The sequence below is a fragment of the Aythya marila genome (assembly GCF_965140915.1).
Source record: "Aythya marila genome assembly, chromosome: 2".
NCBI classification, from domain to species: domain Eukaryota; kingdom Metazoa; phylum Chordata; class Aves; order Anseriformes; family Anatidae; genus Aythya; species Aythya marila.
Window position 1 is genome coordinate 69,690,926 of NC_139043.1, and position 12,826 is coordinate 69,703,751.

Consider the following 12,826-nt stretch of genomic DNA (forward strand, 5'->3'; position numbering starts at 1 on the left):
ATGGGATGTTTTTATCGTTACTGAAGTAGACAAACAGCCACTGGATGCGGCCAAACAAACCACGTAAGGCACAATAAAATATTCAGCACACATGTTCACGGTCAAGATGAGACAGTAATAATAGAAAACCTGAAACCAAATTCTTCTTCCATGTACGCTAAGTTACGCTGCTGAAGTCAACTGGGTTTAGCAGTTTAATTTGCCCCCTTGATACTCAAAGCCACAGAGATTATTCCATTACTAAAAAATTTAACACCACCACAATGCAACTGCAACAGCTGAGGCTTTGCAGAATAACGAAGAACATGATTCAGACATCAGAGAGAGGACAAGAAAGAAGGATTCCTCCATGGGGAGACCCTTTAATGAGGAAAATTCTCAGGCTACAGGCCCCCTCCAGGATAAGGCACTCTTACCTGTATGAGTGAGCATGTGCCGCTGCAGGGAACTTGGCCATGAAAAGACTCGAGGACAGGAAGGACAGGGGATTTTTTGAAGGCAGTCTGAGTAAGCATTCCTCTTCCCTCTCAGCAGCTTATCTTCGGCAGTTTCCTTTTCGTCCTCACTTGTTCCATTTCTGCCGCTTTCTTCCTTGAAATTGTCAGTGGACTGCAGAAATGGGCTAAATTTATTAGTGTCTGTGGTAGCCAGCATCTTCTCTATGCTGGCAAACTCCCCACTTGACTCCAGATCCACACCACTGCCCAATTTAGGCTTATTTTTCGTTCCTTTCTTTCTACCTCTTTTCTTAGCCAGCCCAGTGTCGGCGATGGGAGACTGCTCCGAGTCACACACCTGAGTCAGGTCACTGGGAAGGCTGGAGTCTCTCTGAACGGTGGTCACGATTGTCACTTTTGCTTTGGCGTTCCCTGATTTGTCACACCCAGTGGAGCTGCTCACTGCCTTGGGACTGGCATCTGCAGCCTCAGTTTTCAGCAGAGCAGGAGCAGAAGACACAGACGAAATGATCTGTGCGATGGAAGCCAGCGGTGGCAGCTCTTTAGTTACTGGAGGCTTTGGCAAGAGAGGTTGTGGTGGTGGTTTAGGCCTCAAGGGTCTCAGCAAGGCAGAACTGCCAAGGAGAGCTGGGGAAATGATCGGGACAGTCAAATGCAATGAACCTTTCAGTGGCTGGGGATGTCTGGCAGCCCTGTTTTTCTCTGAGTTCCCATTGGTGCCGAAGGCCAGAGGACACTGCTGACAGTTATAGGCTGCGTCACTGTTCCCAGAAGAAGACAGCTCTTGATTCCTGGCTTCACCTGGGACATCACTATCCTTCTTCAGGGCTTTGGGGATGGACAGGTCAATAGGCTCCATGGAACAATCATAGAGGGACAGGGGAGAAGAGCCAAAGAGGTTCTCCTGTTTCACTTGCACGGCACTCAGGCTTTTGTTCTTCTGAGAGAAATCCAGCGGCTCATCAAAATCCATCGGGAAGTTGCCCGCAGGTTCAAGTTTGATGGGAACGTGAGATGATGTCCCAAGCAAGAAGCCGTTCTGTGGCTCCAGGAAAGGCGTGATGGGCTTGCGGTCCATGTAAGTGCTGTCCTCCAATAAAGGAGCATCTGCGTGGCCCTCCTGGGCGCTGCAGTCCACCGCCAGGATGTAATTCTCAATCTCCCTTTCCTGCACGTGCAAGTGCTGCTTGAGGATATGGTGAATGCAGTTCCTCTTGGCTGAAAAGGCTGTGCCACACTCCTTGCACTCAAACGGCTTCTTCTTCTGGCAGCCGCTGTGCGTCCTCATGTGGATGCGGAGGGCCCGGTAATGCTTCAGGTCCTCGCCACACAGCTTGCACACCGTGTCCGGGGAGCAGAAGGCATCCACCATCTCTGCGGCGTTGCTGGTGACATACTCAATGTTCTTCTCTATATCCTTCCTGGTCACTTTGAGGTGCTTCTTTCGCAGGTGTCTCTCACAATTGGCTTTAACTGTGAACGGGTAGTGGCAGATTTTGCAAATGTAAGGCCTCTCCCCACTGTGTGTCCGCAGGTGCCGGATCAGCGCTGCCTTGTCAGCCGCAATGTAGTCACAGATGTTGCACTGGTATGGGGAAATACCCAGGTGAGAACGGATATGAGCTCTCAGGACACCAGAGAAGGCAAACACCTGGTCACAGAAACGGCACGGGTACAAGACTTTCCTCATCGTTGGGGCTTTCTTGTTTGCTGCCCCTGCGATGATGGCTTTGAGGTCCCCTTCCGTCACCTCTTGCTTGATCTTGGCTTCCATGCTCAAGGGCAGGAGAGCTTCAATGATGCTGTCCTGCTCCAGCTGTGTCTTCATCTCATGCTGAGTTAAAGGCTCTACTTTGGGTTGGAGGAGCAACTGTGAGGAAGGACTTGATTTGGCTCCTGGCTGGGGGAGGTGAGAGTTGGAGGAGGACTCCACCGAGTTCTTGATCAGCCTCAGAGGAGGCGGTGGGAGGCTTGGGCTAATGCAGCCAGGGGAGGCTTGCTGGGCACTGATGAGAGGAGGAGGTGTAGAAGTTGCGACAACTGTTCGGGGCGTTACCAAAGGCTTTGGCTTCAGTGGCGGCATATGCTTGAAAATGGACTGCACGGGGACAGAAGGTGCCTTAGAAAGTGGAGGAAGACTGATCTGAGGAGGAGCGGAGGAAGCCATCTTCAAGATCTGCTGAATGTCTGCCAGTTCGATGGCAGACTCATTGGAGATGGGTTTTACCACAATACTGCTGTCAGGCTGGATGATAAAACCCTTCTGGAAAGGCTGCAGTGAGAGAAGCTTTATGTTCTCTTTTGTAGGGGGGAGGACTGAAAATGACCCTCCCATGGAGGCAGCTTCCAGGGGAGAGAGGCTGAGCAGGCTGGTGCTGCCGGGTTCCTGAGGTAGGTTACTCTTCAGTGCTCTGAGCCGCATTTCTTGGACCTCGTCTTGTGTATCGTCCTCCTGCTTGACAGGCTTGATGTCTTTGGTGTACTGTAGGCCCAAGGATGCCATGAAGGCTTTCTGGTCTGGGTTCTCGCCAGGTGGGGTCGCGGACTGTGGCTTGTGCTTGTCTCTTCCCTGATCCATCACGTGAGTTTCTGTGTGCAGTTTGAGTGCCGAAAGCATGGGGAATGCCTTGTTACACGTCTCGCAAATAAACCGATGGAATTCGCTGATGCACCTTCGCAAATTCGTTTCACACCACACCTGCAAGACACGCAGAAATATTTAGAGTAGACACCTCCATCTGGCAAAGGCACCACAAGCTACTGCAAAACTACACCAGCTCACACTCTCTTCTAGTGTCCAAGTTAAGGAGTTTAGAGCAGCCACCACCTAGCTAGCATGGAAACATTACTACTCCACAGCCTTCAGACACCTAAGTGGTGTATCTATATTAGAGGCTGATTCTCCAAAATTTCCCTTCTATAGAGGCAAACTCCTTCAGAGAGCTACTGAGGCTCTCAAATACCTTTCTACCCTGAACTGCCCTTCTAGAAATCCCCTCTCTTCATTGACAGGACGGTAGCTTCAGGGGACTATCCAGTTAACACCTCTAAGTTGGGAAGTAAAATCACCTCCGTTAGCTTTGTTACTACAAAGACACTGGAAGGGAAAAAAAAAAAAAAGCATCCAAGAAGGGAAAACAGAAAAAAAAAATAAAATAAAATAACATCCCTCAAAGCCAATCAATGAAACACAAAACCAAAACAAACAGGCTTTTGGTTAGTCAAGTCTGATTACATTCATTCTCCCACGAAAAATACTAAACTCACAAACAGATTTTATGCCTGTCCTTGAAAATGATCATAAATGTAAATGTTATATTTGAATGCTACCCAGATGGCTCATATGTGGCAAATGTTCCACGCCAAAGGAGAGCACAAGTGATAATTTAAGTATAGGGCTGGTAGGATCTTTATGTACACCGTACATGCTTTGTTCTGCTAACTAGTAGGTCATGCCTCTCAGCGCAATCAGAACTATTACAAAACGGCAGTCCCAACATTCAAATCCATTAGTAACTTCAAATGACTGCCACAAATAAAATAAAACCAATTTGCTTACAAAGTCCTCTCTCCTCCTCAATATGCAACTTTTACATCAAAATTCTACTAGAGTTACAGAATGACGTACATGTTCTCCTGGACTGGTGACAAATTTCAGGTCTAGCACCTTGCAGCCAGGAGAGCTGGAAATCAATGTTTTAATCCAAGGAGAGTAAGAAAAGTACAGATTGTGAATAAGCACGATCCTGCTGGATTGTGCTGTTGATTTCTATTTTTGTTTTTTTTTTAAGTAGTTAAGCAACTTCATCTAGACCCACAATAACTAAGACAGGCAAAGTTTGAAAGAAGGAGGAATAATATAATCTAATAGAAAGCTTTAAAGATCTCAGAAAAAATGTTTACAGGCTACCCCATGCCTTTTCCTAGTCTCTTCCCCTCAAAGGTGCAAAACGTTCAAACCTCATATAAGGAATGTAGCACAAATGTGTAGCAATGTATTTGGGGATGTTTCATGAAGAAGTCACTGAAGAGGTCACCCTTTTGTAAGTAAGATGATTTCCCAAAGTTTTTCATGATAAAAATATTTCACACCACAACTACATCCTTGCTGCTGTAAATTAAAATAAATAATGCCTTCCCTTCCATGTCTCCTCCCTATTGATTTTAGATGTGAAATGGTTTGAGGAAGGAGAGAACTAATAGGCAGGATGGGAAGGGCAAGGATCTACCACCACCACCATTTTCCTTTAAAATACACATATAGATCTTCATACCAATAGTTACCCACTGGAATACTGAAAGAAAAGGAAGAAAAGGAAGGAAGAAAAGGAAGAAAAGGAAGGAAGGAAGGAAGGAAGGAAGGAAGGAAGGAAGGAAGGAAGGAAGGAAGGAAGGAAGGAAGGAAGGAAGGAAGGAAGGAAGGAAGGAAGGAAGGAAGGAAGGAAGGAAGGAAAGAAAGAGGTGAATATTCTTTAGATGAAAAAGGAAAGGAAGTGTCTGAAGCCTAGGCAGAGAGCAGTAACGTGGGTTCCACGGAGTATGGTATATCCAGCCTCTGGTGGATCAAGGTCAAGTCTTTCAATGAATTCAGAAAACAGGCACAGTATCAGCTGGTACCTTAAGCTACTAAGAACAGAGTGTACCTGAGAAATGCGGGGGAACTTCCTACAGGAGAAGTCCGTGAATCCCAAGTCATGGAAGCCTGCTGGAATTGAAGGGTTGTTCTGAATAAAAGGCTTTCCGGTGGGATCTCTGGGAAGCTGCTTGTGGATAACTGCATTATGGCGCAGCAAGCCCCGATGAGTACGAAAGGTAATGCAACAGATGTCACACCTGGAAAGGAAAGGAATAAAATAAAAATGACTTAGGGAATGCTGCAAGCATAAGGACTAGCATTCGTCTCACATTAGGCTGGCCTCCTTCCGCTTTCCCCATGGTACTAAGAACCTGCTAAATGGAGAACAAGGCCACAGCACGTCAGAAAACTATTGCCACAGAAAGACCATTTCAATCACAGTCACTTTCTACCAGCTTCTGGCTATTAAGTTCACTGGAAGTTCAAAGAATAGAGCAAATGAGAACTGAACATCACACGTGGGCAGACAGTGAAGTGGCAGCTAAGATTACAACCTTCTGACAACTTTCCTCATTATCCAACATAAAATATTTCAATGGCTTTATAACATTTCATTTCCCCAAGTTTTTACTTAAAAGTACTGTTAAGATAAAAAACAACAACAACAAAGAACATTAGTGACAAGGAAAGGCTAAAACAGACCTAGACAGCACACAGCTGCAAATGGCTAGGTAGCACCTTTTTAACTACTACTTAAAACATGCTACTGCATACCACTCAAATTCCTGCATGTAAATTTTCCCCAAATGCACTGCCTTTCCATAAACTTCCACTGATTCTTCTCAAAGCTTTTACGACAAATAAACTTTCTATAAAAGAAAAATGCATGCTTCTTGAAGGGGAGGAGGGCCAGGAGGAAGACCTGAAACACGTTCAAGACTTCTGACACTCATATATGTCCATCGCAGACAGCATGAGCCCCCCAAAATGCAGAAGAAACATCTTCTCCTGTCCACACAGGATTTTTCTTCACTTCTCTTCACACATTCATCCAAACAAAAGTTTCCTGCGCACGGTAGACTTGCATGAAACAATCAAAGGTACGGGAAACGCAGCTATGCTCGAGGCAGCAAGGACTATGCAGCGACATTTGGCCAACGTGTCAGCAAACAAGCACTTTTAAACACCGGGTGCTTGAGCCCTGCAGCACGACAGAGCACGTCCACTCTGAACCCAACAAGTGACACACAGCTTCACTCAACACGGCTCCTCGTGGTTACACCTCCAGCTTGTGACCAACGCTTGAGTTTCACGGAAGAGAGTACCAGTGAATGTGAAGCGGACAGATTGTGTCACTGAGAATATTATTTGCACTAGGAGTCTTTCACGTCTCTCCCCTCTTTAGTTCTCCCCATACCGTCTTTGCCTTCCACATCAAGGAAAAGGACATGTGCCTACTCATTAAGAAAACATCCTGCAATTAGAAATGAGTTCTGACAAAATCCTGAAACAACCCCCTCCCTGTCCTGTCCCTAACAAACTCCCATTGTTGTTCTTTTTATCACTACATAAACTTCCACAGACCTCTTTTATTCCCTGAAAATGAAGAGATAACCGAGTCACTCACAAAGCAATCGGACTCGTAGTCTCTGAGTGGTGAAAGAGGCAAGTGTGAAGTATATGTACCACTGCTTTTGTTATCACGGTACCCAGAAGGCTGGGACATAAATATTATGCACTGCAGGTTTAATCTGTTTTATCTCCCCTGTCAATTCACTTGCATCCTACCTTTTTATAATCATTGCCAGCATAGTGCTGGCATTCCTTTAAACACAGAGCCACAGCCGTTTACAAGGCAAGTGTTCCCTTAAAGAGACCTGCTAAATGTGACAGCCGTCTCTGGTGGTGTGGGGGCAATGCCAACGTGCAGCGCTGCTCGAGCACCGGGACAGCTCGCCTGGCAGTACCGCCAACAGGCAGTACCTATTCCGTGATGCAAAGCTTTCATCTTCGGGGAAAACAATAACACACAACCACCAAAACCACTGGGGGAAGGAGGGCACCACAGGGTTAGGGCAGCCACCTCAAGAACTCGCGTGCTGCCGGAACAAACCCTGTTTTAGAGGTGGCGAAAAAGCCCGCTGTGAAAGCAAGCAGCGCTTCTGGCACGCTCCTCCTGGTACCTCAGCACGTGGACCATGAGCAAGCCCAGCTGCTCCACAGAGGGACACAGACCCTCGCCCTCTCCTTGGGAGCCTCGAGGCAGCTCCAGGGGTCCCTGATGTGCCTGGCCTCCCCTGGGCCGGTGACCCATTGTGCTGGCCGTGTCCCCTTGCGTGTGACGGGGCAGGCACAGCTACAGCGGAGGGGACTGCAGAGCTCCCTTCCCGGAGAGCCAGCACCCACCACAGTGCCCCCAAGGGTTGGGCTGAGCAGAAGCCAGCGCTCCTGGGCGAGCTGCCAGCCCCCCAGGCACCTCATCCATACCGCGCTCCCTGCACTGGCCGTGGCAGGCTGATTTTCAGCATTGCTTTACCTAGGGCTCCCGTCAAAAGCTGCACCCGAGACCAGATCTTTTCAGAGCGTGTGAAAGGCCTTCATAGTACACCTGTATCAACTATTACGCCTCAGGAGAGTAAAAATCTGCAATTTAAAAATGGTGTTTTCATGCAAAAAGAACCTCCCTCCCTCCCCCAAAACAAAATCCTTATTTCTGAAAAAGGCATACGTGTTCTTCTCTCTTCCATAAAGCATACAATTAAATACTCCTCTGGGTTTTTCTCTTTCCTCCTTAGTCTTCTTTTTTTCTTTCTTGTTGGGATCAAGCAAAAAGTCAGGAAAAAAGATTGAACTCTTTTTTTTTTTTTCCCATTAGGCCGAAACCAAGATCCTGGCTAAAAAAATAAAGAAACAAGCAGATAAATCATGCCTGTCATCTCAAGATGCAGGCACTGCAGGGAGCATCAGTGCTGCCCATCTCAGCTCGGCTGGTGCTGCAGCTTAGGGAACCACACTGGAGCCATGGACACCCACTGCTATCCTCGTACCCCAGGGGGAAAGCGTGCCCCTTCCTCCATGGTCCTGGCCCTAACGCCTCCCAGATGCCAGCACCAACCCCAATAACACCTGTTTGTGAGGAGTTCAGAGAGGTGGAGTAAAATCTGCCTGAGAAAGCCCTCAGGGGGAACAATCGGGGCAGCTCCTCTGGGACAGGCACTGCAGGCGAGCTCCAGCGCCCTGGCTGGCACCTTGCGCCCCAGCCACCCACCGAGGACGAAGGACATCACCGTGAAGCTGCCCCTGGTGCTATGGGGTGCCACCAAGCTGCTGGCCCCAGGAAGTCCCTCAGGCCCTGCAGACCTCACTTGGGCTCGTCATTCCAGTATGGGTGCTGGCTAATTCAGATGCAGCGCCCAGTCGCCCAGCCGCATGCACTAAATTTTTTTTCTCGTGCCTTTTTGTTGAGTTCCCCCTGCTGCACCTCAGGGACTACGGGAATCTGAGTTTCTCCCCAGTGACATTAAATAAGCTTTGAATACAATTAGCACTGCAGATGTAGATAAGGACGTGTACCACCTCCAAGGAAAACTTACAGGTATGGAGCTTCAAAACTGAACTAGTTAAGGCAAGCATTGTGCTGTATTGACTAACTCGTGTGTTAATTTAAATTGGAGAAGGCTGCCATGCCTAACAATGCATTGACTGGCAGCTTTAATTTTTTTTAAGGAAGCCTAGCCATTAATTACTGTTTTGACATCAGTACTATTTTCCTTCTTTAAGTAATATCAATACCTACAATATTTTTAAATCCAGAAACACAGTTTAAGAAGCAAAGGACAAAGGAATCCTAGGTGATACGGACATTTTTCTTCATCTTGCTTAAACTGCTTTTTAAAAAATGGAGAATTAATGTGGAAAGTCTGAAAAGTCCAGCATATCAAATAAAGCATCTGAAACATATGGTAATACTTTGCTCATGATGAACTTAAACAAAACAAAACCCCTCTCCTTACAGTTTCACAAGTCTGCCCACGTGTAGTGCCAAGTCAAACAGGGATGGTATGACTGCAAAGAACAGAGATGGGAACAGGTTCTGAGGGTGTTAGCAGAACAGGCAGAGCAATGGCTCAACACCTGAGTGCAGATAAAAGCACCGTACTTGCAAGGTAAGTTTCCAGATGTACCAAGTAAGAGCTGTCGTGTTATCATGTGATTGCTGGCATTGGCCACCATTTTCCATTCTTCTATAAATATGATTACAGAACAGAGAGGAAAGCCGTTCGGTTCCAAACAGAGATTCAATTATAAGCAAAACCTGCTGTTAGCAGCTAAGACTGCTTTCCAGTGAGCTCCACTCTCAGTAGCCTTTACGTTACAGTCATTCATACCTGTATGAAGCGAGTGCAACGCTAGGCTCCGGCTTGCTGACAGAGGTGCACGAATCAAGTGGCTGAGAAAAAGAGAACTGCTGAAACACAAAAGCAGAAGCCTAAGGCAACTGCAATGACAGTGCAATGACCAGACTGACCTTGGTGCTCAGTCCACGTATCACACCAGGCGAGTCTGTTTAATTATTACTACACTGTTGCACTTTTTTTTTTTTTGAAAATGCAGACAAAGCTTCTATGTAAAAACACACCATTAAAAAGCTTTCCATTAAAATAAATTAATATTCTTGAAATCTGTAATGCTAATTAGGATATAAAAGCATTTTAACATGCTTTAAGAAATAGTCAATCCTTTGTGCAGCTTGTTCAAGAGGCAAGCCAGGATTTGCTACACTTAGGACAAGCGGCACCTATGCAAGAAAAGTTTACATAAGTAATGCCTGTTGCCTTGCATTACACTCCCCTCTCGGCCAATTCCAATTTGCCAGCAATGAAAATAGTAGCTTGCTTTTTTTTTTTTTTTTTTTTAGGAAAAGGAAAGACATTTTAGAAAGGAGATGTAGAGACAAATGACAAATTTTAAGCAAAATTCATCAGCCCTGGTTTTTATCACGGGTGATGCGGTCAAATAGCAAAGGCTTTTAATTTGATCCTTACAGATTTTGCATTTCAGTAGTCAAGATTCAAACGCCAAATAGTTATATCCATCATTCTCACCAAGGTATTAAACACGTAGCACACTCAGCTTCATCTGAGACTTGTGGGAAAAGTGCTCTGTAGTGTTCTTGTACTTAGGTATCTGAAAACATTCATGAGTAGACCAAAACCTGTAGTCTTCACCCATATAGCTCACTAACACTGCGTTGCACACTTTGTGGGCATTAACAAGTAAAACCAAATAAACTTCTAGGCCTTATCTAAAATAAAAAGCTTGGTACCTCTTTTTCCTTTCCTGACTCTGCTCGTTAGCAACTGCCACAAACAGAAGCAAGGAAAACAAAGCAAGGATGAAACATATCCTGAGACAGAAGTCATTAATACACAGTTAGGTTGTTAAATCACCTAACTCCTCCCTCTTAAATCTCTAATAGGCACCCTAAATCAATTTCCACCCTCGTTGTATATTATTCTCCTTTCTGCCTCACATTAGCGCAGCTCTCCTTATGAGCAAAGGAAACTCTACCCTGACCGAAAATGAACACAGCTAGGCTCCCATCCATGGAGGGATGTGCCTACAAGTAGGCATGAGAGAAGGGTGGGCAACTGCCTCCAGCTGCCTGCTGCCTGCCCCACGGATGGGAGCAGCCTCCCAGCCTCGCCACCGCCAGCAAAGCGCTGCAGAGGAGACTGATGAGGAGCATGGGGGTGGAGAAGGGATGGTTTTAAGCACATAAGGGCTTTCAAATGTCAGGTTACAGATGTATTCCCCTTCAGGAGAAAGGTTTCTTTACTTCTCTCTCACTTCTTTTGGGGCAAGGCAAGGGGAGGGAGATGAGAGAGAGCAAATTGGTTTCTGCTCCCGTGCAACTCCACCCAGGTCCAGATACTCATCTCTTTTTGGATGAAAAACCCTTCCTGGCCTCCACACCCAGGGCCCTGGGAAACAACATCCAGCAGCTGCACTAATCTCCCCCACTTGCTGCAGATGAGTGATGGAAAAGCAGCAGCGCTGTGAACGCTGCTCCTGCCTCCCTCCCAGGGATCCCTGCGGGTCCCCCCCAGCATCACAGCGTGTCCAGCCCCGAGGGATTTGCTGCTCCCCCACCTCCTCCTCGCCCCACAACTCTTCCTCCCTCCTGCCAGCACAGAGCAGGGGCAAACCCCGCTGGAACCCTGCTGCAGGTCTGTGCTATGGGGTTTGCATGACAGCACAGGGAGCCAGCTCCCAAGAGGTGCACAGGGGACCGCAACTGCAGGGCTTGCTGCCTCCCATGAAGGAGGGACTTATTTTAACTTGTCCTATCTCCTGCCTCCCCACTGTGCGTCTGACTTTGCTCCCAGCATATCCCGTATCTCCCTTTCATCCTCTCCCCCAGAGAAGCCATGCCTGGCTGTAGCAAAAGCTGAAACCACCCTGCCAGGCCTTCTATTTATAGGGGGATGCCCAACACTGTGCGCATTCCTGCAGCCACGCTTTGGTCCAGGCGAGAAAAGTATCGCGCAGGAGCCGATGTGGGCCCGGTATGAAGCGTGGTGCTGCCGTGCTTCAGAGACCTGTCAGCATGCCGCAGCACCAGCCAGCACCAGTCCCAGCACCAGTCCTGGGGTGTTGTGACTCCCACTGCCAGAGCTCCTCAAGTGGGGTCGACCACCAGACGGTTTAGAAAGAAGGCATTTTTGGCACAAATATCCATCTGCGACATCTTTCGACTTCCTTTGTGTGTGAGCAAAGACAAATCAGAAAAAAAGATCTCACTTTTCCCTAACACTGTAATGAACTGTCTGTGCATGCCCAACAGGCTTTTAAAAAATAAAACTAACGCTCCTCACCAAGTCACGTAAGAAGAAACACATCTACAGGCACTTGGCTATCCTACAACCATCGACTGGTGACAACAGGGCTCACAAATGGGTGCAGCCGAATCTGGACTGAACACACTTGCCCTTATCTACATTCACAGGTAAGCTATGCTCAGCACGCAGACATGACTGTTAACACAATAAGCAGCAGCCAGTACTTGGAGAGAGTGTGCGTATAAACAAACCCTGGTCATCGGGACCAGACAGGCATGCTAATAACCCACTTTGGCTCAGCCCTCTTTCCCTCCTGTATTCCCTTTTACGAGAAGCTTTCCTCTGCAGTCAGCTTTGCATTTTACCCACTTTCTATTCTGGTAACCGAGCTAAGATATTCACCACCATGTGACACACCACACAGCTTCACATGAGAGCGTCACTCCTTGTGTCCATTCACTATCTGGTATTTTTACCCGGCTGCTCTGGACTCCCAGTCCTGTGGCACAATGAGCTCCGTGGTGTGAGCTGACCACTTCTGGGATGGAGCCGGACTTGCGCAGCTCTTCAGATGGTTCCCATCTCTCTCTTCTGAGCAGAAACTTCAGAAAGTACTTAAAATGCAATTCTGGTCTGCTTTTGCAAGACAGCATACAGACAGATGCTCAACCCACAGATTTTACTTCCCCTTTTTATTTGCTCAGTAAAAGGATGCACTCACCAGCTTTCCTGCACACCCCCTCCTTTGCCTTATGGGCATTAAGAGTTGCATCGTACCATGCCATATTTTTGATCCCACTATTTACCAGAGCTGGATTTTATTGCCAACAGCTGGCTCATGGAGTTGCTCCTGCACTGAATATGCTTGGAACAGAGATCAGGATTCAGTTCCTAGTTTTTCTCAGCCAGGTACCAAGCAAGCAAGCAGCTTTCTGAGCACAGGAGAGTTG

At 47.2% G+C, this 12,826-nt stretch overlaps 1 protein-coding gene across 6 annotated transcripts in view; it reads right to left on the minus strand.

Annotated features, from left to right (window-relative positions):
* RREB1 (ras responsive element binding protein 1) overlaps nt 1-12,826 on the minus strand; it is a 124,611-nt gene that overhangs the window by 22,527 nt on the left and 89,258 nt on the right. For all 6 annotated transcript variants that reach the window (XM_082754005.1, XM_082754007.1, XM_082754009.1 and 3 more), the window contains 2 exons: nt 5,102-5,291; nt 417-3,156 (listed from right to left, as the gene is read on the minus strand). In XM_082754005.1, coding sequence (XP_082610131.1) covers nt 417-3,156; nt 5,102-5,291 — 2,930 coding nt within the window. The remainder of the gene's footprint in view (nt 1-416; nt 3,157-5,101; nt 5,292-12,826) is intronic.